Source organism: Pagrus major, chromosome 2 (assembly GCF_040436345.1).
Source record: "Pagrus major chromosome 2, Pma_NU_1.0".
Taxonomy (NCBI): Eukaryota; Metazoa; Chordata; class Actinopteri; order Spariformes; family Sparidae; genus Pagrus; species Pagrus major.
Window position 1 is genome coordinate 29817495 of NC_133216.1, and position 25483 is coordinate 29842977.

A 25483-nucleotide genomic window follows, 5' to 3' on the forward strand; every position below is an offset into this window, starting at 1 on the left:
ATTTTAGACAGAAAAAATACTTAGTTACTTCCACCACTGCCAGTCTTCTCTTAGCTCCGACTAGTGAGGAGAAAATATATTTCCACATCTGCTGTAATTCTGTTTAGATGTTGGCTTCAGCCAGTCGAACCAGGAAAACGCTGAATAATTCACCAGTTTTCTTTTTCCACTGACATTGTTTGTACCCAGCTCCCCCGGCACTTCTGTTCAGTCAACAACTTTCAACCTTTTCCACATTATTTCCTTTTCCTGTAAAGCCTTCAGTTGAATCTCTAACTGTTTACAGAGTCACAGTTTCCACACAGGTGTGTGGACGCACAACACTTTTATTTGCCATCTGCTGCCGGAAAACTCCCGAGGATACAAACTACTGCACAGAGAACAAGATGAGTGTGTTCCTCTGCTGCTCGGGCTCATTCACACACAGAGGTCACTACTTGCTCTGACTATTCTTGCACTGTTACTGCACCCATCTCACAGAGCAGAGCAGTGACATGTCGGTGAACATCTCAGTGTTGTTGAGGACATCATTTAATTTCCTCCCATGTTGTGTTCTTTCACAGACTGAAGGCCCTGGTGTCAACAGGAGGTCGGAGTGTGCAGGCAGCATGTGACTGGTGAGTTAAAACAACAACGCTCCCATATACACATCACAAGACAGGCAGAGCATTGTGTTACACTGCCCTCTGCTGTACAGAGGTGTCAATAGTGTTCAATAGGCAGTTTCTTACTTCTGTATTTTGTGGATAATTGCAACAAATGAAATAATTACTGCATCAAAAATAAAGTGAATCCAAATTCACTGAATATGTGTGAGCACCAGGCAGTGCTGTTCACCACACACTGTAGGGTTAGCCCTGCTGAACACAGAACATGAATATAGTGGCATCTGTCAACAGAAATGACTGCAGACCAAATAAGAGCTGCAACAATACATGGATTGGTTGTCAACTGTTATATTGATTGACACTGACTCTGATTCTATGTTCTGGTTCTGTTGCTCCTCTATGAGTTCAGCTCCTTGAACATCTTTGTGTCGTTGACAGAAACATTTATGGCGTCATCTTGGGCTTTGGGAACATTTTTCACAATTTGCTGACACGTTATAGATCAAACAACTAAACAATTCATCCAGAAAAATACTTGACAGCTGAATCGATATAATCATTAGTTACAGCCCTTGAGCAAATAAGATGGTTTGAAATGTTAAATGAAGGCAGAAGTGTCTCTGCTGTCACTGCTGCAGAGGGACAGCGATGTCAGCAGCAAACAAGCCAGCAGTGTTTAGTGTCAGAATCTGTATATATATCTGTGTGTATGTATATATATATATATATATATATATATATATATATATATATATATATATATATATATATATATATATATATATACATATATATATATGTATTATAAAGGAGCTGCACAGCTCAGAGGTGCCGGCCCTGCAGTTCAAATACTTTGCATCCATGGCTGTGTACTGACCCAGTTCTTCTTGTAGGTTATGTTGGTCAGATATCTTGTAAGCTTCATGCAAACATGAAAATAAAGGCATCTTGTTAACACTGTCATGGCAGCACAGTAGACCTGCAACTTTATCCACCCCCCCTCCTCAGGCTCTTTTCCCATGTGGATGACCCGTTCCTGGACGACCCTCTGCCCAGGGAGTTTGTCCTCTACCTGCGACCCAGTGGACCTCTGCAGAACCAGCTCTCACACTTCTGGCAGCAGAGCCGGGTCACCTGTGGCAAAAACAAAGCCCACAACATTTTTCCTCACATCACCCTCTGCCAGTTCTTCATGGTGAGTTGGAGAGTTGAACTGATCCTGTTCAGGTTTATGAAGGTTGATCTCAGCTCCGCCTCACACAGAGGAAACATCAGCTGGATTATCTTCTTCATGTTGTGTTTAACGCACCTTATAATGTAAATGTTACAGCACTATTTTGTATGATTAGTATCCAGCAGATGCTTTATATACAGCATGTGAGCAAATAGGAATATATGTCAAGTGCAAACTTAAAGGCACCCTGAGAACATACTTATATTTACACTCCCTGTTACTAATCTTTGTGTTTAGTGAGTTTCCTTATAAAACATTTGCAAAGCCAGAATTTTAACCCTTTTAAATCTTGCTTTGTTTACATCGTGAGCGGACCTCCTGTCACCAAGTGTCAGTCAGTGGAACAGCCTGAAACCTGCAGCCAATAATTTTAATTGCCCACATGCATGTGCCTCCTCGTGCACATGCATGTGCCTCCTCGTGCACATGCACTATACAAACAGAACAGGGACCACTCCTTAAAGATGTCATATGTAAGAATTCTGCATTAAAGTATCTAAAAACAACTCCGCCTTTGTTCTACATGTTGTTGAGCTGAATAAAAAAAACTTTAAAACATGAGCTCGTCTGAGTCACATCAGGTAGATTTTCATCAGCAGTGGTGGTTGTTTAATGGTATGTTCACCACCTACCTGCACTTGTGTGATCATTGTGTTTATTCGCCCCAAACAGCCAGATTACTTTACTGTACATTTGCCATAAGCTAGTGATCAACAGCCCACACTTAGGCTGTAACATAATGTTCATGAAGTAAAGCACATTTCCCCTCCAGCTCCAGTCAACAGTCAACATTACGGAACAGAAACACCCGACAATGGAGGTCACCTCCGAAGATCACTGCTGCAGTCAGGTTGATAAACAGGAGTGAAGATAAATCCACTTTTTAATACCAAAAGTTACAAAGTAATCTCTGAGCTCTCCTCCTGTCAGTAAACAGCACCGGATCAGAGCAGAATCTGATGTGACTCCAGGCGTTTATTCCTCCAGAAGGTCTGGATCTGCACCGACTCTCCTCCAGAGCTGGAGGCTCTGATCAGCTGAGCAGCAGCTCTCCACACTCCAAACAGTTGTCAAACATCTTTTGTTTTGTGTTGACTGAGAGACACCCAGCAGTAAAACAACATATTGTGTGTTGAAAGCATTGATTCATAGCTCTAGAAGTGGTAAGAAGCTCACAGGGAAACCTGATGTCATTCTGTGCTGATTCACTCTCTAGTCATTGATGAGGAAAAAAAGAAGACGCTTTTCTTTCCTAATATCCAAACTTTCAGACTTTCTCAGCAGTGCCATTGCTTCCACTGGTTCACCAGAATATCACCCTAAATGAATGTATAACAAACTTTTACCTTTGTCTTTCTGTCAGATCAACAGCTCTCTGACATTCAGATGAAGCAAGAAATTGTACATGTTCCATGTCTGAGGAGATCTTAACTCTACATTCCCAACATCTTCATCTTTCCAAACAGTGTGCAGACCACAAAGCAGAAGCTCTATGCGAGGCCCTCCTGGCCACCGTCCAGCAGTGGCGGGGCCGATTTCCCAGCCCGCTGCCTCTCGAGCTCTACACGTCCTCCAACTTCATCGGTCTTTTTGTTGAGGAGCAGGTGGCCGACATCCTCAAGCAGTTTGCAGCCGACTTCGCGACAGAGGCCGCCAGGAAGGCAGGTAGGAACCACGAGCAAAGAGTTTGTCAGCATCGGTTCATCATATTCAGCGTGTAATGTGTGGGGAGCAGCTGTGGCAGGAAGTGATGTTGGTCCTGCTGAGGTATTAAAGCACTCACTCAATCTGTCGCTGTAAGTCTTTTTAAACACAGGCCGACGTGAGACCAACTGCCAAACAGTCTGTCAGGCAGCTAAGTGCCAAATCAGCTCAGAGCCGTGGTGTTATATTTCTAACCCTGATGGTATGGAGGCAGATAAGAGTGTGGCGTTCAAACCTTATGTGGAAATTTGAGCATTGTCGGTCAGAATGTCAGAATATGTTCGACGCGACATACTGCACTGTGTAAAATAAAGTCCTGTCTCATTCAGAAGTCCATGTGGAGCCTCATAAGAAGCAGCTCCATGTAACTCTGGCCTACAACTTCCCCACCAACCACCTCCCATCGCTGGAGAAACTGGCCAAGGGCATCGAAGTCAAGCTCGGTTGTGATTGGCTGGCAGTCCTGTTCTCCCGGGACATTCGTTTTGCAAACCATGAGGTGGGTCTGAGGTCACATACAGTGCTGTGTATTTATTAAGCAATAGCATCAAGACACACGCTCGTGTGTTCTCGATGTAATCAGCTGAGTGGTTACTTGTCATGCCTCTGCAGACCCTGAGGGTCATGTACCCCTACACACCCCAGAACGAGGATGAGCTGGAGCTGGTTCCTGGTGATTTTGTCTTCATGTCCCCAGTGGATCAGAGCAGCACCAGTGAGGGCTGGGTGTATGGGACCTCGCTGGCCTCCGGGCTGTCTGGCCTGCTGCCTGAGAACTACGTCAGTCTGGCCGATGAGTCCGACACCTGGGTCTTCCACGGGTCAGTACTGCACACTCTCTTATTTCCTTTTCTTATACTCTAACACACAAAGTCCTGTGAGACTCAGAATTTGTATCATTATATTCATTTAACCCAACCGCCAGAATTAATGTTGGTGATGTATGTTTGTGAATAGCACGGATATGTTGAAACTTTATATTTCTTTATGTTGCAGCTTTACATTTCCTTAGTGTCAGTTTTCAGTTTTATGTTGTGGCAGCGCTGTGCTCACGGTCTGGTTAGATGTAGTCAGGGACAGATCGCTTTGTATCTTAAAATATCTGGTGCTGGAAATCCCAGCGAGAGTGAGTTAGTGTTGCTCTGAGGTGTCTTAGAAACATGTTTATAAGAGATTATATTAAGCCTGTAATATTTGGAGAGAGTGCAGGCGTATGATTTATTTTTTTTGCACAATAGATTAAAACAAACTTTTATTTTCAAATATTTAAAGATGTTCCCTCAGTCTGTTCTCAGGAAAAACATTACATTCTTTCAGCTCCCTGATAATTCATGATGTAAGAGCAGGTGAAGACATGACAAGCTGTTGAGTTAATGTAAGAAAACTATGTGGAAGAAACGACTTGTTTTGTTTGTGCGTACATGATGTCTGTTCTCCTCGTCCGCCGCAGCTCCCACTCGTTCTTCAGCTGTGGGCCCAGTGACAGGACCAGTAAGGACAGAGGGATGTTTGATGGACTGCTGGACAGCCGACGCCCTGAGAACAGTCCTGGAGACACGCCCACCCTCAGTCTCATCTGCCATCCCATGCAGGTAGATTAGTGTTCATGCCTGAGAATTACTCTCGAATATCATAAATACTGTGTCTAAAAAGATGTATTAGAATTGGACCATGACTTCCTTTTGAAGCAGTGTGTTGATACTAAGGTTACAGCACTGAACTTGTTTAAATCCTTACTTACACGTAGTTCCAGGTCAGTTTTCCTGTCACCTTCAGACTCCCTCACAGCTCCATCCTGGGGCCCACATGTGTTCAGCCTGTTCATGCTGTCTCTTTATAAGGAAGCACAACATGTCCTGTCATTCTCTTGTAACTTCGGCTGCTTTTATCTCCAGCAGGTCCTGCGGATCAGCGCCGGTCACTCTCGGCAGCCGAAGAGAACACTTTTTGTGTGTCGGCACGGTGAGAGGATGGACGTGGTCTTTGGGAAACACTGGCTCTCCCTGTGCTCTGACAGTAAAGGTGAGGAGTCAGAGGTAGAAAACAGGAATGAGTATGAAATATTCCTTGGTTTCTCTGCTTGACTGTCCTGTGATCTGGTTGTTCTGCAGGCAGATATGTTCGATCCAATCTCAACATGCCTCCCAGTTTGCCGCTGTGGGGAGACAAGAGAGATTATGACATGGACGCTCCTATCACTGTGTTTGGATCCACACAGGCTCGAGTAGTTGGTGCGTCACCAGTATGGACCTGAATGATGTACTACCAGCGTAGGTGTTGTTGTTGCATTTTGTACATGTGTATATATATATGTGTGTGTGCTCTTCCAGGTGAGGCCCTGTTAGAGAGTAACACAGTGATAGACTTTGTGTACTGCTCTCCCTCCCTGCGATGTGTTCAGACTGCACAGAACATCCTGAGAGGTAAGAAGAGTCTCCTGGATCACAGCTCAGGAGAAATATGATCACATTCAATTGGATTCAATTCAATTCAAATGAATTAAACTGAAATGAAAGCTGGTAAAAAGGACCCATGCATTTTTATTTTTTTATTTTAGCTAAGCTCTGACGACTCATATTTCTATCACCAGGTCTGCAGCAGGATGGGAAGCTGAAGGTGCGAGTGGAGCCGGGGCTTTTTGAATGGACCAAGTGGGTTTCTGGGAGCTCTCTGCCTGCATGGATACCTCCCACTGACCTGGCTGCAGCCCACTTCAGTGTGGACACAACGTACAGGTGATACAGACAACTCACAAAATACACCTCGTGCAATCAGTGCATTTAATGTGAATCATAAGTCATGTAAATGGACCTGTCATCTACTTTTACACAATGATCGGTGTTGTGTTGCAGAAAAGCCAGTTGATGGTACTGTCTCATGTTTTTAGTTCACAGTTTGCCAGCAACTTCCATTGATTTTCTCATATTGTTTGTCTTTGTCTTCATACAGACCTCTGATCCCCATCAGTAAGCTCACTGTGTCTGAATCCTATGAGAACTACATGAGCCGGAGTTACCAAGTGACCAAAGATATCATGTCAGACTGCAAAAACACTGGTAAGAGATGCAGCAGGAGAGGCTGTCCAGCCTGTGTAGGTGAACTTTTACTTTCTTGTTTGTCCACTGCTGATGTTGCATCCTGCCTTGTTTCCACCCTGCGTAGGAAACAACGTGCTGATTGTAGCCCACGCGTCTTCCTTAGAGGCCTGCACACGCCAGCTGCAGGGCCGCAGCCCACAGAGCGCCAAGGACTTCGTCCAAGTAGTCCGAAAGGTCTGTTCACTGCATATCTTTGTTTGATCCAGTCCAACTTTTTTCCTTCACTAAATCCATCCATTATTAATTCCATCTGGTTTCCTCAGCTCCTCTCCCTCCAACCATCGTGGCTGGATGTGCACAAACATGTTTATATGCACTTAAAACTCCCCAACAGTTTAGTTTTGATCCACCTGAGCAGCAGACTGACATCCTGACAGTGAAAGGTGTTTGTAGAGAATGAAAGAGAAACACACTGAAGACACAGCAGTCTGTCTGCTCCTCTGCTGTGAATGACTGTAGTTCAACACAAACATTGTGTAACTCACAGTGACTGTCAGCACATATTACATTCAGTCCAGCATGTCCGCTCCCATCTCTCTGACTAAACTTGGTAAACTTGTTCTTGCTCGCTCATAGCGGCGTCATGTTTGTGGTGTTTGTGGAGTCCGACCAGACTAAACTTCCTCTTTAGATAACACTTCTTTGTTGGGTTGCTCATTAGTGGGAAGCTGTTGTTACTCGGGTCAGTGAGCCTTTAGTGTTCGTCTGCATGTTCTCTGACAAACCAAAAGTCCCAGTTTCTTTTTCATTCTGACACTTCAGACGCGTCTATGGAAGATCTGAACTGACTAAATTAAAATCAAATCGAAGAAATGAAGTGAAGTGAAGTACACATTTATATTTCCTTTTCACGTTTTTATGTGTTCATTGCGTCATAATTAAATGAAAAATATGTTCTAAGGAAGTATTTAGCTGTTTGTCTTCAGAGGGGCTCTGTGGGACTTGCTGGTTGCCGGTCGTTAGTTCACGTTGGCGGACTCCATTTCTAATCTAACTAGCGTTCAGCAGTAAACCAGTCAGAGCCATCTGTGGCTCCTCCATCAGCTGGCATGCTCTCTTTATATTCCTGCTACACTGGCTCAGATTTGTCTCAGTTTTTATAAGAAAATAAGACATTTAGGACTTCATTCACTGAACTGTACAACATGTTTTATATTATTATATGAATCAGCTAAAGCTGCCAGGTAAATGTATTGGAGTAGCAGAAATGTTTCATGATAGTATCATGAGATTGAAGTACTTAAAGGAACAGTCCACCCAAAAAGTAAAACTCAGTCATTATCTCCTCCCTCCATGCTGATGGAAAGTCAGGGGGAGTTTTGTAGTCCATAAAACATCTCTGGAGCTTCACAGTGTTGCAGCATTCTGCTAAACACCTGAAGTATCTGGAGACTTGGGGCTTCTGGAGACTGTGATTACAGCAGACGAGCCGTTTGGAGCCATTTGATGTTTTTTTGGTTGTTTTTTCTGATTTAAGACAAGTCTCCAGCTGCTTCAGTTGTTTAGGAGAAAGCAGTACCTTTTGTATTTACCATGACCTCAAAAAGAGGCTCTTCCACCCCCATTACATTTAATTTTGGGGGAAATACATTATGTACATAAAAATATTAAAAAAACAATACATGAAAAAAATTCCATTCACAAAAAACAAGTAAAAAAGTAACTCAGATTTGGACAATATATAAATCTAAATGAAGCCTCTATCATCGCTTTCAAATGATGAAACTAAGTTGTTACTAAGTTGTTATTTGTACCACAAGATGGCTGCAGAGTGCAAAACATTAAATGAGCGAGCAGCACAGCTCCATGCACATGATGTCAGGGGCTTAAATACAGAACAGAGTCCAGTTCACCTTTACAAAAACACAATCATGTTGTTGCTGTCAGCCCTGGCCTGTTGCACGTATCTCAAACCTTCTCTCTCATCCACAAAGAATGAGTCATTTCCTTGAATTTGTTTCAAAAATACTTTTGCTCTGTTCGGTCCATAGATCCCCTACCTGGGCTTCTGCTCCTGTGAGGAGCAGGGAGACACGGGGGTGTGGCAGCTAGTGGACCCTCCCATCCTCCCCCTCACACATGGACCAAACCACAGCTTCGACTGGAGGGAGACGCTCCTGCAAGAATGACGTCCGTCTGATCCAAACTCCACAGAACCTGATCACACTGTCCTCCCACAGACGGCAGCGCCCCCACAATACTGAAACCTTTCTCCGTCAGCCTCTCCACACAGCTGCTGGGTCAGCAGTGACGGGTGAAGAAGCTTCCCGCTTGACATGAGGAGCCGAGGCCCAGCCGGTGAATGGTTGCCGGCGAACTGAATGCATCCCTCTGAGGCCACACTCAGATTTTATTGTATTATTGTGTTTCCTGTAAGAATGGGGGTGAGTGGGTGTTCGCTGCTCTGTGTGGGAGAGCGCTCACTGAAATCCAGTCGCTCACTTCAGTCTCAGGAAATGTTGTGAAATAAGCATGTTGTATAACAGTGTGCTCTGAAAATCATTTGTACCAACATGAATGTATTTCATGAAGTAACAGTGGGCAACAGTAGGTAATGTGATAGAAAGCAAAAGTGTGCAAGTTTAGCTGCCTTTCCTTATTTTCCACTGACTCAGGATGACTCAGCTTTTATTTTGACGTTTATTTTCACTGAGAAAATGTCTAAAAGCCCTAACCCTTTTAGCTCCCTGAATAGAAGCTGGACATCACTAAACTCAGCCACTCAAACTGGTTTACTTGCCTAAACTTAACATTGAGTTAATGTTAATCATTAGCTGGGTCCACTACACTCACCACAGCGAGCAGTGCATCCAGATCTCATCATCATCATCATTACTGACAGGCGTAGAGCCACTCAGATGTAATGGATTACAATTAACGGACTGTAGCTGTGTATACAGCATTATCATTATGCAAACATGAGAAATGTTGCATGTTGAACCAGCTGTACTGTGCTGTGTCAGCTCTTACACAGGAGATCATCAGGTCACTGATATCAAGGATCTGAAAACAGTGTGTCTCCATCCCTCGTCCATCCAAGACTTTTATTTCCTGGTGTGTAATGAACCATCAGGCCTCAGAGGTCGGCAGAGTGTCCACACGTACACAGGTATTTCTTCAAATGAAGCGCTTTCTCTTGGCCTCTCTTGGCGCTATTCTCTTGGCCTCATGCACATGTAAACAGAGTTTCAGCTCACTGGAAACTTTTGGGCTGTTGGAAACTCCAGCCAGGGTGAAGACGCTCAGAATGTTGTTTCCAGTGTTTACGGAGCTTTTTGGAACTAACTGGCCTCATCAGTGTTGTTGTGAAATATTTGAGTTTGTACTTCGACTGAATGGATGTTATATTGTTCGACATTATATTTAAAAGGACACAGTGGGACAGTAATAATACGATTGTGTGGCGAGCAGTCACGTTTACCTGCCTCGCTCATAGTGTTTTCTGTAACTAAGCAACCAAACAGAATATGCAGTCTGCTTCCTGTGTGAATGGCCTCGTCATTTACCTTTTCAGCTGTGTCAGTGTCGTATGGACAGACAATATTTCTCGTGTCGTGTGGACGGAGACCGTTTTAAAAACTACCTGTGTACGTGTGGACGAGGCCTCGCTGTGTTAGAAAGAGGCAGCTGCAGGTTGATTCTGGGTCAGTCTTAACAAAATGTTTGGATCATTTGTGTCCACAACATCTGATTTCCATTTGAGTTTGTGCTTATTTCACAAAGTTGACTGAGACAGTTGAGGATTTGTGATGACAGTGGAGCTTTCCTGCACAGACGCCAGCAGCACCGTTCATGTGAAGAAGTACACATGTGGACTCTGTGCTCAGCTCGAAGCACGGGGCTCCTGACCAAGACAACAACAGATTCCTTTGTCTGCTCTTCAGTGTCTGAGGGAAAACACATCAGTGCTGGCTTCAGGTCCTCATCGGGGACTCTCCTGATACTCCCCACACAATGTGGCCCCACATGTTCCTCTGATTTGGTGCCACATGTAGCAGACCCCGTACAGCGGTGTCTTGTACATGTCGTGTCTGTAAAACTGAAATCAGCACAACCTGCACTATCGACAATCATACTGTAGCTTCTTGATTCTGGTCCAGCACATTTTTAGTGTGTGAAATGTTGTTAATGTTGTTTTAGGTTCAGAGTAGCTGTAAATAATCCTATTTTAACAAAAGTCTTCCAGTTGCATTTTTTATTTATTTGTAAACTTTTCTTTCAGATGTTACGAGCAAAAAAGTATTTAAAAAAAAGAGCATCATCACTTTCAACAGCATGCATGAACTTCTGCTCTGTATCTCAGGTGTTGACTGCATTTAAAACACATATATGCAGCTTTGAAATGTTTCATTGAGTGACTGTGTTGGAATTAAAGCGATGTCTCCTGATGAACTGACTCGTAGCTACAGAAGAGGACGCTGTGAGCTGCATCACAAAGTTCGCTCAGTTGCACGTCACGCGTGGAGCTCATTAAGAAATCATAAAAGTTGCATGTTTTGAACTTATCAGAAAACAGTTCTCATCAGAGCCTCATTTATGAACCCTTCTCATTTCTTTTCAGAGATATTTCATCGCTTGGAGAAATGATAAATCTGTCTGTCTCTGATAGCAGGGGCTTTCTATTCGTCAATACAATTCTCTCATAACATTTAAGTCAAGTTTCAGCAAGGTTTTACCCCAAAAGTACACCGATCTTATCAACTTACACCAAAAGGTTTTGTTGTAACGGGGAACGTCCATCACGACTCATCAGATCCGGTATTTGTTTCACTGAAAGAGTTCTGGAGTCACTTCAGCCAACAGATTAAAGATAAATTGTGAAATACAAGCTGCCTTTTTTAACTCCTAATGTGTTACTAAATATGTCATGACAAGGTGGTTTAGTTTGAAATTTGGCCCGATGCCCCTCAGTGAAATGATAACGATTTGTCAGATTCTTTACCTTTATAGCATTTTACAGACGACAGTGTAACATTTGAGCTTCCAGCCCCGACCATGATGTCAGAGGAAAATGTCCTGTGTGTGAATTTGGCTGAGAAGACTGCAATAAGTAACATGAATGAAAATGGTGCCCGATTAAAAAATCATCTTTGCAAACGTTTGATGAGGAAGTGACAACACTTGTTAGAGCCCCGTCATACAAACACTGAGTGTAAATTTAACTCACAGGGAAAAACATGAACTTAACAGTCTGATATCAACCTTCTGATCAAACTGTCTGCAAGAACATTGTGAGCACTTCAGGCTACCATGTGCTTTATATGTCAATAACGACATGAAGAGATAAGCCATGTGAACACACCCTTAATTCAGTAACTGCATCTCAAGTTGATTTGCTCCTAACTGGATCTCCTCACTGAAGCATGATTGAAACGAATCTTCCTGTTAGTGAAGGAAACAGCTGCCGTTCAGGATCCTCATCTTCAGGGAGGCACATTGGAAACCAACATTTGATTGAATGCTCACCATCATCTCTGTGATGTGCAAACCATCACTAGTAATATTGTTTGACCCAGTGAAATGGCCGTATTGCTGTGTTGCTACAGAAATGTGAAAGGTTTGTGCAGCGTACTGGAGCAGAGCATGTTGTGTTTCAATAAAATGAATCATTCATTTGTGGAGTGAAGCAACAGGAGAGGAGAGCCATGTGACAGAAACAGGAAGAAGCCATGTTGTTCCTGTATTTATTGTCTAACATATCAAACGTGTGCAGCTTTTAACTTGGAGCTACTTCTTTAGAAATCAGTGTGTGTTGATTTGTAATTTATGATGAGCTGTGACTTCATTTGATTTTGTGTTGTGGAGCGTTGAGTTTCTGAAGGACAAAGCTCCAAGATTTTCATGAGAAAGCAACATGTCATCATATGATTTGTGGGTTCATTCTGATTGAACATGAAATAAAAGCATAATTTCTCTGCAGCAATAACATTATAAAACCACAGTCGTGCAAAGCGACTATATTTTATCCATTCGGTTTGCACAGCAATCATGTAAAGCAGTACGAACCCAATAAACCTGGACATCCTGTTCCTATTGTGTTTGGTGAGTGAATCCAGAATGAAGCTAACGTAAAGTCAGCCGAGTTAGTTCTGTGTACAACACTGGTGTTGTTTTAGCTGAAGGACTGTTGTTGTCATCTTCTTGACAGTTTGAAATGGCTGCTTCTTTATATTTAAATACACATTTAAAGAGAAATGATAGTAAATACATAGGCGAACAGTGACTGAGACTGACTGAATGAGACTATCAGAGCATTAATCTAGCTTTTTCCCAAAGGAGCTGAACTTCCTGTATGTTCCATCAGTTTGATACGGCTGCATTTACTGCGTTTACACATCCATTTCATGAGCCAGGAGTGTAGGAGAGGGACGAGTAAACCAAAAGTCTCCCACACGCTGTGTAACTTGAAAAAAGTACAGACGAAAAAAAAGTCAATCAAAAATAGTTTTGACCGAGGAAGGTCCAGTGCAAGTTATAAAGCGTGTTTTGAATAAAATATAAAAATCAATACAGCCTGAATAAATGTATGAATTTATGGTTGAATTTTAAAAGAGCATTTCAAAGGTCTGTGATGTGCTGCTGTCTGCTGTTTCCTGTTATCAGACCCATTCGTCATGTCCAAAAACAAACTCGTCTACAAGTGACAATTTTTAGCAGGTTTACCAGAGTTAAAAATAAAATGCATATACACACTACTGTAGACAATATTGTGATATATACAATATATACATGCTTTGCACCTGCTAAACAGCAGCATGTTAGCAAGCAGACATTAGCATTCAGCTCTAAACACTGCTGCCTAACTACAGCTGCTAGTCGTAGACCACATGTTAGCTGTACGTGGTTGTACTACTGAGGATGAACACTTATATTTTTCTTCTGTGTAAATCCACTGTAAAGTGTGTGAGCTGTCTGCTGATAGATGATGATGATACCACACAGGACAAAAACACTTTACTGACGTTTGTTTGTTGACATCAGAGCTTTACTTTGACGTGATGTTCACAGAAAAACAAAGACACGTGTTGATACCAACTCAATATTTTGTCATTAACAGCAATATGAGCACTGAGATAAAGAATCTAAACAGAGGAACAGTCTACGTTCATTCAGACAGACATTAAAGCTGAAAAACAAATATGGCTAACGTTATCTCTCATTGTCTCAGGAGGTTTAAATTAAGTATAATATACAATACAGGAAATTCAATATGATATGTATCACCCTGACTGTACAGTGGGTAACCTGATACAGAATGAAGATCTAAACAGGCATCGTTCTATGTAAGGCAGATATGATACATTTACTCAGATGGCACTGTGACAGAAGCTAAAGGAAGATAAACGATGGCACTCAAGACGTTTGCCTTCGTTTCATTAAGGTAGAAGATGTATTGCTTTTGGAAACCCTTCAGTTTAATATGAGGAGTACAGCATGACAGCAAATACAACTGTTTTCATTCTCTGAATATATACAAAAAAGTGTAAACTGCTAAAACTCTGAATGGCTGTGGATGAAGTACAGAAGTGTGCACTGCATTCACAGAAGTATATATTCTCTGAAGTTTGACTTCTGTATCTCTTAATTATGACATCCATATGTCTCAATGGTGAAAAGAAGACATCAGCACATCTATATGTCTCATACTGAGGAGATAAAGATCTCATGATTATAGATTACATATTGTAATTACTATACTAAACTATAATATTACAGAAGTCTTAATTTTGAGAGTATCTGCTGCTGACGAGATGTTTATCTTGTATTTAGAAGAGAACTGTTTTAATTATCAGATACAGCAGTCAAATGTTGAATGCTTCAGTAGAACTACACCACAACATACACCAACCACCTGCATTAATCAGTTCATAATGGCCATTAATCAAGTGTTGAGCTAATGTGTTGAGTGTAGCAGTTGTAATACACTGTTTGCAGAAAATATGTGATTTTTTCAGTTAAATAAGGTCTTTATGGCTACTTTACATCTCTAACACGAAAGTAATTCACCCTATAGGCAGCTTATGAAGCCAGTGAGCAGAGCTGCTGCTGTCGCTTATACCTTTTAAATAGTAATTACACTGATGTACATCAACAACTTTAGCATTTACACTGTATTTAAAACTCTGAAGCTGACAGTTGATAGCTAACGTGGTGCTGTAGTGCTGTATCCGCAGTGATACGATATGAGCAAAGCATAAACAGGACAAACTGTGGCCCAGTGCACATTTAAAATCAGAGCAGATGACTGAGAACAGATGCAGCGACAGCTCCAGTGTTAAACAAGTCATCTCAAGTCATGTAGTGGAACGATTCTTCAAAAGGGCTCAGTACAACTGGAGCTTTACCAGCTGTGCCTTCAGCTTATCATCATGTATATTAAATCCATCCTCTCTCTGTCACTAGCACACTGTTAAAAGCAGTAAACCAACCAACATGAGCTGAATGAAGGCTGTTCAGAACATTTTATTTTTCAGGAGGCCAACATGATAAAACATGACACTATAACACTGAACAAAATGGACAAGGCCACATCAAGTACTTGTGAACTTGAAGGAGCTGGAGAGAGAGAGTCTATGTTGACTCTTGTCCAAGGACTGAATCCACATTTATATTTACATTTCACATCATATTTAGCCCCATTTTATTGCAGTGTTGCTGCTCCCAACCAGAAAATGTGCCCACATGCTTGTAAACTCATCTTTGGTACCATCAAAAGCCAAATGAGGACGCACTGCGACAGGAGCTGTGGGTTAAACTCCTCTTTTGAAACTATAATGGATGTTGATGAAACAAACATCCTTGGTTATAAGAAAATATTTGACAATGCTGAATATTAGCGACATTACATGTAATATACTGATACTCATAATATACTGCTATACTTTAAAAAACAAAAAAACATGAGGAAATGGGCCAGTAGTGGTTCTGTAAGTGCTGTGACTATGTTTGAAGGCCGTTTTGTGTTTGTCACTGATAATCCCAGTAAGGCGGTTTCTACGTGGCTCAGGAGATGGTTCCCCGAGGTCATGTATGTAACAACAGGCTGGAACCAAGAGTGCTACAGACTGCAGTGACCCTGAACAAGCTGATGACGATCAGTTTAGCAGCATTGTACCACACTGAGCACAACTTTGGTCCAAGTAGTGTTTGAAATCCTCTCAAATTTACCTGCTGTTGACTGAGCTCACCTGGTGGAACAGGAAGTCAACATTCTCTTTCTCAAGCATCATGAAAATGGGGAACATAAAAAAGGAATTCAAGTTTTTACTTGACACAAGGTTGTGACTGACTCCTGCACTCGAGGACCCGGTCACCTCTGGAGCCCGAGCCCTCGGCCAGGCCCGATTATCTGGCGTCGTTGAGCTGCCTGGCCACCGTCAGGATCTCCTTGGCTCCTTTGCTCAGCAGTAAGTTGGCCAGGTCGACCCCCAGCCTCTCGGACCCGTTCTGGGCTTCACCAGAGATCTTGCTGGCTGTGACACCCACTCGCTGGACACGCTCGTCCACCTCCTCTGGGCTCTGTCACATTGTCAGTGTAAAGTTTGGTATGAGAGCCGACACGCAAACAAAATACACAGAAGTTCACACTTATCACATCCAGTCCCTTAATGTTTTTGGCATCAGACAAGCAGCAATTTAATATGAGGCCAACACACTGTAAAACACACAGCTGTTACCTTGTCAGCATCAGCAGCAGCAGCAGCAACACTCGTCTGCATGGTTTCCTTCAGGCTGTCTGACCCGTCCAGGCTGTAAACTGCCCCCGTCAGGTAGAGCTGGAACAACGTCAAAACAGTTCAACTTTTACAGTGACAGATGAATCACAGGCTGCCTTATTTACAAGTTCACTTAGCTGAAATGTGTGAATGGATTAGTGAAAGTGGAGCACAGATATTAAATGGCAACTGGCAACTGGCAACAGACAGACAAACAGACAAACAGACAAACAGACAGACAGACAGAGGCAGGTAGATAGATACTTTATTTGTCCCAAGGGGAAATTTAGACATCTAGCAGCAGCATACAACTTAACTCAGAGCTAATGATTAATTAGCTAGCTACTGTAGCTATAGTTGGTAAAATCTGCCAGTGACAGTTTTCTTTTCTTTGATTTCCTCTGTTTGAAATCAAAGAGCCACTGTTTCAAGAAGCACCGTTATCATATGTCATAACATTGTGCCACCCAGGCGTTGTGTCTTCATCACAGGAAGTGAATGCTGTCAGGTGAAAAAGGTGTGTGTATGTGTGTGTGTGTGTGTCTGCCACTACTAAGCCTTCCTACCTGAGAGTCCTTCACTTCAGTGTGTACAGCCACTGGAACACTGCAGCCACCCTCCTACAAATGACAGTTAGATTGAATAAATGGGAATTTCCATGTTCATACAGTGTGAAAATGAGTCAATGAATGTGTGTGTGTGTGTGTGTGTGTGTGTGTGTGTGTGTGTCTCTGTGTGTGTGTGTGTGTACCAGGTGTCTGAGGAAAGCTCTCTCAGCTATGCAGCGCAGCACAGTTTCAGGGTGATGGAGGACAGACACCATCTCCAAGATGTCTGTATCTCTGGCCCGAACCTCCACTGCTAGAGCCCCCTGACAACACACACACATGGATTTCTTTCACCCAAGAGCTTTAAACACACACATGCATGTAGTGTGGTGTTATTAGCCATTATTTAACCTTATTTTCTAAGTATTAGTCATATTTTCAAAGCCGCTGTTCTTACCTGTCCAACAGCGTACATGCAGTCTTCAGGCCCCAGGATCTATCAGTGGAAACAGACAGTTTGACTGTGAGATGAGAAATGTCACCCTCAGACTTCACAGAGAGGACTTCAGATGATCATCAACTGTACCTGGCTGATCCGGTTCTCCCAGCCCATTCTCTTGAGGCCTGCAGCAGCCAGGATAATGGCAGCAAAGTCCTCCTTCTCATCAAGCTTCTTCAAACGCGTGTTCAGGTTCCCACGCTACAGATGACAGCTAAGGAAAAGATTTCAGAGACAAATATCCAATCTGGCTCACTAGCACCCTCCCCTGAGAGCAAAGTGCTTCTTAAATGCAAAAAAACAGTGTTTGTGAAGTAAAATTTAAATCATTCCCGTCTCATTTCAGCTGTCAACATGCCCTGACCGACATCACAACACCTTCTGATAGGATACAATATCTTTGAACTCCAGGTGGGGGAACCTCTTCTTCAGCTGAGCAGCCCGGCGCAGTGAACTGGTGCCGATCACACTACACAGACAAACAATATGAAGTTATCCAGACTGGTGATATCAGTGGAAAACCAACACTTGTTTGATTTTCTGTTTGACTGTACCTGTTTTCTGGCAGAGTCTCCAGAGTTTTACCCACATGTTTTGGGTGAAGGACCACTGCATCATGGGGGTTTTCTCTCCTAAAGCACCAAGAGGCAAAGAACAGTGAGTGGTGACAGCTGGATGTATGACAACCACAACAGATCTGCACAACAGATCCACTAAGGACCAAGAAGGACCTGTGATCTCCTCCCGCCACTTCAGTGACGATGTTTTTAACTAGGCCAGGACTTTGTCACAAAGCTCTCCTGCCTTTTCTGTCCCGCAGATACTTTTTCATTTCCCATCAATGACGGAAAAAAGCTAAATAAAGACAACTTAGTGAATTAAATGCACAATATGTCATTTCTGTTGCTAGGGGTCTCTTTATTAAAACACAAGATGTTTGACAACTGTTGTCGGTGCAGATCCAGACCTTCTGGAGGAATAAACACCTGGAGTCACATCAGATTCTGTTCTGATCCAGAGCTGTTGACTGACGGGAGGCGAGCTCAGAGATTACTTTGTAACTTTTGGGATTAAAAAGTGGATTTATCTTCACTCCTGTTTATCAGCCTGACTGCAGCAGTGATCCAGAGGTGACCTCCATTGTCAGGTGTTTCTGTTCTGTAATGTTGCTGACTTCACTCAGAGCTTCACCTGGATTCAAACACTCAGTGCGTACGTAAAGTAATCTGGCTCTTTGGGGCGAATAAACACAATAAAGACTTGTGCAGGTATGTGGTGAACAGACCATTAAACAACCACAGAAGAGAAAATGTTTTTTCGCATTATGTTCAGTCTCGTTCTCAGACTTCCCTCCTCCCTCCTTGACTCTCTCCTGAAGTTATGTTTTTATCATTGTGTGAAATCTCCAAGCTTTATAATGTATCATGTTCCCCTTCACTATTTTGTGGTCTTTCTAAAATGTGACTCGCTGCCTCTTTATTAGAGTATCAACAACATGATGAGTTTATACAGATATACTGTCGTACTGCACTCACTTCAGCACAGCCCCGATGGTGAATCCTGGAGGCAGAGTGGTGGGGAGGTCTTTCAGAGAGTGAACAACCAGATCGACCCTGTGGGACAAACAGGAACAAGGTCCATATATACATGCTGCATTGTGTCTCATGGTATATAATACATCCATTCAGTGGTGTGAATGATCTTCAGGGCAGCTACAGAACAGAACCAGCTGCTACATCTGAGGCTGTGGAGGAAGTCAAAGGATTTCCCTCTGAATGGATTTACAGTGGTGCCATTATGGATGTTTGAGATCGGTCTGGGAAATGACCTGGTGAATGATGATGGTTTCACTGTGGCTGATATCTACAAATTATTCAAAAGTCTGACATAGCCTGGGATTTGTAAGTGACAGCTACAGAGCAGAAGTCTGGCCCTGTTAGTGAAAACCTAGCGGTTTAAGTCAGTTGGTGAAACAATGGTATGAAGCCAGAGTGGTGTCAGCCACAGACGACACCGGTGACACTCACTCATTCCTCTCCAGAGCATTCTCCAACTCTTTGGTGAACAAACTCTTCTCTCCAATCTGTATTTAAAACACGAAAAAGAAACAGTGATTTTCATTTACATAGTTATCCTACAATAATCCTACAATGAGCAGTGAGTATGAACTGAAACTTAATGGTGAGCCACTGGTCAAAAGCAAGCTCCCATTGTACTGCTGTCTTGTTAAAATGCAAAATGGAGCAGAGCAGTAAGAGTGTGATTATAGTCTGCAGAAGCTGATTTAGATACTGACTGCTGCTAAATTCTTACACTGCTTGTTTTATTGGATTATTTTTGGCCAATAAAATAAATTTAATTCCTAAATTGTTAGTCAAGACAAACTCATCTGTCATAACGCAGCCTCTGATCTGCTGCCTCACCTTTGACAAAGCTGTGTCGAGGATTTTGTCTCCGGTCGTTGACATGCCAACTGAAAGAAGAAGACAGAGATTCAGTCTGATTTAACCTGGTGGTTACAAACCATTAATTATGTGAAGCCAGATTAGACATTTGTTTACTAACACTGTTTTTTTCCTGCCCAATCAGCCTGTCTGTGATTTTAGCCTTTAAAGATTCTTTACAAAGTGTATCATAGCCTGACCCATGGTGGATGTTTGAGGCTGCTGCTGATAACTGGGAGGAACTAGACGTTAAAGACATTAAACTCCGACAATCTTAAACATTAAAGTGTGTTCACAGCTGTTGGGAAGTTCTACTGCATATGTGAAGAAAGTAGTATAAAGCCTGTTGAGGCTCCAGAGGAAGCTGCATTTAGTCTGATAAACTGACTCTAGTGATGTCACTCAGATGCTAAGTTGCACTGTGGGTAATGTTGGCACCAGGTTTTGAATAGAAGTCCACTGGTCTATCATAACACTCCTCTAACACTGTTGGACTCATTATGGACAGTATAAACAAATGATTAAAATCAATAAAGCAGAACAGAGATATTACCTTTTTATTCCACACATTCTTCTTCCTTTTCAAAACCTGGTGCCTACATTACCCACAATGCAACTTAGCCTCTGAGTGACATCACTGGAGGCAGTTTATCAGATTACATGCAGCTTCCTCTGAACTCCCCAACAGCTGTAAACACATTAAATATGTAAAACTGATGGAGTTTAAAGACCCTGCACACCTGCACAGGTGTTTCCACTTATTCAGTCCATTTAATGGAAGGGTCAGACAGATGTCAATCAAGCACATCTCCCCCCCCCCCGAGCAGTCCTCACAAAAACTCCAATCAGGCAGAAGAATGAGTGAAATCACCTGTGTGGATGTGATGGTAACTTCAATCTTAACAATGAAACTCTACCTAAATCTAAAAGAATATTACAATTATCATTTAACTCAACCCTCGTTTGCACATTGGCGATTATGGAGTAGACGTATATGAAGATGCCAGCTAGAAAATCAGACAGATAGAAAATGATGTCACACAGCTACGAGGCTGGGACGATCCTCACCTATTTCCAAGTGGATGTCTGGGTACAGTTCTTTCAATGTGGCCGCCACGCTGTCAGTCTGGATGCGAGCCAGCTGGGACAGAGGAACACAGCACAGTTGACTTGATTGAATTAATTTGGTAATTGAAAAAGTTTCAAAGGCCCGTCCACAGAGCCAGAGAGCATGAGTGTATGAGTATAATGCTCACTGATATCAGGGGGAGGAACAGTTATCTTAAAAGGACATTGTTGAGCCAGAACTATGTTATCTCTGCGAGGAGAGCTCCAGACGTTTTACTCCGCTGTATCTGAACCAGCGTGGAGAAACAGAGCACCAGATTCAAATTCACATTTAACTGACACACTGAGGCTCTGAAGGGCTCATGTTCACATTCAAATTACAGCTGAAAGGTGAAACTAAGACAAAAAGTTCAATACACCAATCAGTCAGAAGTATGCAGTGTCTCTGAAATATATCATAGTTAAAGCCATGATTTAACAATGGTAGTACTGTACCTGGCTCTTGCGCGTTCCGATCCGGATGACTCGACTAACCTTGCCATTTCCATCCTGCCAGGACAAAACACAAATCAGCCGAAAGAGTTTTAACTCAATTTTTGCCAACACCCCTTCAACATCTTCTTACTGATGTCTTCCCCACTTCTACAACTAGCTCATAAATGAACCATTTTCTCTGCTCGCCTCACCCTGATGTACTTGTAAGGTCCTTCCTCCATAATTCTGTGTGTCTGCACTGAGCGTCTGCACTGTAGAGGCTATTGTGTCCGATGTGTGGCTGGGACTGCCTGCTGTGTATTGGTAAGGAGCTGAGCTGAGGTCATATAGCCTCTTGATACTGAACAGTGGTCTTTTTTACTGGACACCCCCCTCTCCTTCAGGAGCTCCACCCCAAGATATCTCTGGTTCCAAAAGATAAGTGTGCCAATTCATTGAGTCCGTTATACGAGGCAGGGAGGGGCAGCTCAGTGGGCTCTGGTGTGTGAGGTGTGGTCTCAGGGTTTTTGATACGTAGAGGGTGGTGTGCGGTGATGTACTTTCCTCCGTTAAAACACTTTATTTCTGAATGATAATGATCAGCCACCAAAAGAAGGGCTGTCATGGATCAGAAGACAGAACAATACACGCAAAATGAACATTTTAACCAGAACTGTCACGGCTGTTTCACTGATGGAGCGATAAATAAACACACTGCAAACCAAAGGACATATTTAACTTTATACAAACTGCAGCCTTGGAGCTACGCATACAACCAAAATCCTAGGCAAAAAGGATTACTGTTTACTGTGCTGGAATCACTTTAGTTTACATTTTGTTAAGAAACAAATATTTCAAAAGATTTTCATTTTTACTGCAAATGATTATCAAATATCAGTTTTCAGTCTCCTTGATTTCTATTAATCAGTATCGGCCCTTAAAAAGCTGTATCAGTTAACCCCTGATTGTAGTGACTGGAAAGAAGCAGGATCCCTTTTATGTAATTCAAAATAAATCAGGATATCAGAACAGGACTGAACATTATCGAGCCTTTTCAAGTCAAGGATCTTCACAACTATCTTGATTCACAATTAATATCCAGATCATGGAAATTCACCACGATCATTATCCTGAATGATTTTAAACGTATCTGTTGAAAGTGCAGGTGACAAAAACACTGTCATGAAAAGAGCCTTATAAAATAAAAGCATCCCTGACAAAAATTCAATGGCATTCTGCTATAATAAAATATAAAATAACTCCAATGATAACATTTTCCAATGAGTGTCTAATACAGCGATTAACATATATCTAATAGTACATAACATTATAGCAGAGTAATACTAATGCATTACATTAATAAACATCTTTTTGTAATGCAGCTATCATGGTCTTTAAACCTTATACTGTGAACTTCTGCATGTTAAAAGCTCACACAACCCTGCACACAACTGTCCAGCTTCTTCACTTAAATAACAGTCACACTGTAACTATATTCATTATTAATGTGAATCAATTTACAATTAATTAGGTTTTAATCTTTCTATTAGCACTGGGCACGGTGATGTTCTACACACACAGCTATTGTGTCAAAATAGCCACTGAGAGACATTTTTTTGTCGACCTGTTGTCTTTGTTCTTTGAGAACTACATTCATAAATCTATCGATTTAATGTTGCTCTGCCAGGCGTCAGTTACTACATCATCCCAGAGACTCAGTGTGGTTTCCCAGCTGTCAGTAGCTGTCACTCTTCTATTCGGCACACATGGAGCAGAACAAACAGAACTTTATCTCACAGAAACTCTTAAAAACTTTTCTTTGGTTGCTTGTTTCGCAAACAGATCAGTTCAATTACAGACTCCATCCAAAATCACATGTGACGCTGGTGGGCGGGAGCAGGCAGCGCTGCCCGGTGCTAACTGGAATTAGCTAAAGGCTATAAAAATAAAAAGAGGAAAACACCAAGTGGTTCTGTTCGTTTCTGAGCCGAACACTAATATACGTTCACCTCGTTAAAGGTCAGACAACGTGATGTGCTTCGAGGTTCCGCTGACTCACACTTTGGGTTTTAAAGTTGAGCAGGTGAAGAGGAACACAGTTTTATCTTCACCTTTGAGTAACTAGTTGTGGTAAGTGTTGACAAAACGTTTACACAGTATCTTATCGTTGTTTGCTAGCAACCAAGTCGACGACCAGGTCCAGACGCGTAACTTTGTAACCCTGAAACCCTTTTTGTAACTGCTCTCTGTCAACACTTGACACCGCCCATCTTTGTAACCGTCCAATGGAGAGCGGAGCACTGAAGCAGACAAACGGCTCGACCAATCACAGCGCTCCAAATTACGGCACATACGGAAGTGGCCGCCCACGAGCACTGGAGGTGCTTCATGCACGGTGCTAACACAGCCTCAGCACCGGGTCACTTTCAATCAAACCTACCGCTGAACTTGCTTCCTCCGACATGTCGGTGATCCCGTTCACTCTGCCAATAGGCCTCAGATCAGCGGCGTGTTGTTCTGGACTCAGAGGCCATTAAAAAACATGAAATCCTTGAAAACAGTGAGCGCGCCCGTCTCGTGCGGCTCCCCTATGAATGAACGCGGAAGCTGTGATGTCATTGGACCGGTTAGAGGTCATTTCCTGGTTCCGTCTGTCAGTTTCCTCTATCGGACAGGCTGCAGTCTGCTGTGTCTGAAGCTTCTCTGTCTATTACTGTAAGAGCTGCAGTTAAGTAAAATAATATAATAATAAAAAACGTAATTATATGTGAAGAGAAAGCGGAACAATTGAGTGAAGACGGTGTGAACTGCTTCCACACACACGGAGGCAGATGACAGGGATTACTACTGTAATCTGTCAGCTGTGACCTGATGATGTGGCCTTACTACTACCAGTGTACCAACTCAGGAGTACGTCATGTGTCACACCTCACTCTTTAATACTACCATGAGAAGATGTTGCCAGAAGGACAGGTTGAGACATCTCTGGAGGAAGTGGAGGCAAACATCATTAACTACAGCTGGACCTGCAGCCCTTGATCTCTGAGATATACACTAAAGTGTAAAAATGTCAAAAAGTCAGGGATACTCGGCTTTTGGGTGAAATTTCAGGATGAACCTAAAATCCACTATAACCTTTACAGGTACAATGCTCCAGCTCATCGAGGTCGCATCATTAGGGAACGGCTGCTGGAGACTGGGGTACCTCAAATGGAGTGGCCTGCACTCTCTCCAGATCTGAATCCCATAGAAAACGTATTGTTTAAAACCTCACTTAATAACCTATAACTGGCAGTGTGCTTCTATACCTCCCATACACACTTTAAATAGTGACATCTGGTGCCAGAGGAAAATTACTGCAACACCGATTTCTCCTGAACTATGATGAAGAATCAACTGAATAGTACTGTTGATCTTTTATAGCTAACATAGACCAATGACATATCCAGTAGTTAGAAGACACTAAGCATGCAACAGTCATTTATTGTCTGTAAATGAATTTAATCTACAAAGTGTGTGTATGAGTGAAAATGTAAACTAAATGTTCAACAATATATTTATTGTGTAACGTGTATTTTATTTATGTATGTATAGTGTGATGTGTTAGGCTACTATTTGGAGTGTTTGCATTTATTTGAAATCCATGTGTTTATTCTGTTTCCGTATTTAAATTGTTTCATGAATAACACTGCAGCTCACACTGGACATCACAATAAAAAACAGAAAATACACAAAAACGAACAACTTTATATTTACATAGATTCATTTGGCAGACATGTTTGTCCACACTGATGTCCATATGAGCTGCAATCCAAGCTGCAGCAGACCAGGTAGAAGTGCAACATGTAAAATATTTTATTCAGTGAGCATTGACGTGATAGAGATGAAAATATGATACTCTGCACTCCAGTGTAACTGCCTCTATGGACCTCTATGGACCTCTATGGACCTCATGTCACAGGCACCTACAGCAGACAGCTGTTAGGGCCAAACAGATGTGAAAGTGAAGCTAGATTACAGTTAACTCTTTGTAAACGCTTTATACGATGGTACTTTAGTAGAAGAAAACATCTGAAAGTTATATTGATTT

General features: G+C 42.3%; 2 protein-coding genes across 4 annotated transcripts in view; one reads left to right on the top strand and one right to left on the bottom strand.

Annotated features, from left to right (window-relative positions):
* The window catches only part of ubash3bb (ubiquitin associated and SH3 domain containing Bb), a 45866-nt gene extending 33193 nt beyond the window's left edge, over positions 1-12673 (top strand). The window contains exons 2-14 of one of the 2 annotated variants that reach the window (XM_073491818.1): positions 564-617; positions 1617-1803; positions 3309-3507; positions 3876-4045; positions 4159-4367; positions 4997-5138; positions 5442-5568; positions 5658-5777; positions 5877-5969; positions 6137-6281; positions 6496-6602; positions 6709-6818; positions 8636-12673. In XM_073491818.1, coding sequence (XP_073347919.1) covers positions 564-617; positions 1617-1803; positions 3309-3507; positions 3876-4045; positions 4159-4367; positions 4997-5138; positions 5442-5568; positions 5658-5777; positions 5877-5969; positions 6137-6281; positions 6496-6602; positions 6709-6818; positions 8636-8773 — 1801 coding nt within the window. In that variant the 3' untranslated portion in view covers positions 8774-12673. The remainder of the gene's footprint in view (positions 1-563; positions 618-1616; positions 1804-3308; positions 3508-3875; positions 4046-4158; positions 4368-4996; positions 5139-5441; positions 5569-5657; positions 5778-5876; positions 5970-6136; positions 6282-6495; positions 6603-6708; positions 6819-8635) is intronic. The other variant, XM_073491827.1, reaches the window with a different exon arrangement.
* Positions 12674-13607: 934 nt separating this feature from the next.
* On the bottom strand, positions 13608-23956 carry LOC141008093 (porphobilinogen deaminase-like). 2 transcript variants are annotated; one of them, XM_073480302.1, is made up of 14 exons: positions 21606-21762; positions 21415-21468; positions 20920-20992; positions 19831-19880; positions 19435-19490; positions 18943-19020; positions 17962-18039; positions 17801-17876; positions 17495-17608; positions 17366-17404; positions 17112-17231; positions 16927-16980; positions 16322-16420; positions 13608-16163 (listed from the first exon to the last, which is right to left on the bottom strand). In XM_073480302.1, the coding sequence occupies exons 1-14, from the start codon at positions 21633-21635 to the stop codon at positions 15990-15992; spliced, it is 1095 nt and encodes a 364-aa protein (XP_073336403.1). In that variant the 5' UTR covers positions 21636-21762; the 3' UTR covers positions 13608-15989. The 2 variants fall into 2 exon arrangements, with proteins under 2 accessions (XP_073336403.1, XP_073336413.1); XM_073480312.1 differs by lacking the exon at positions 21606-21762 and adding an exon at positions 23834-23956 and having other exon boundaries at positions 15088-16163.
* Between the last annotated feature and the right edge of the window lie 1527 nt (positions 23957-25483).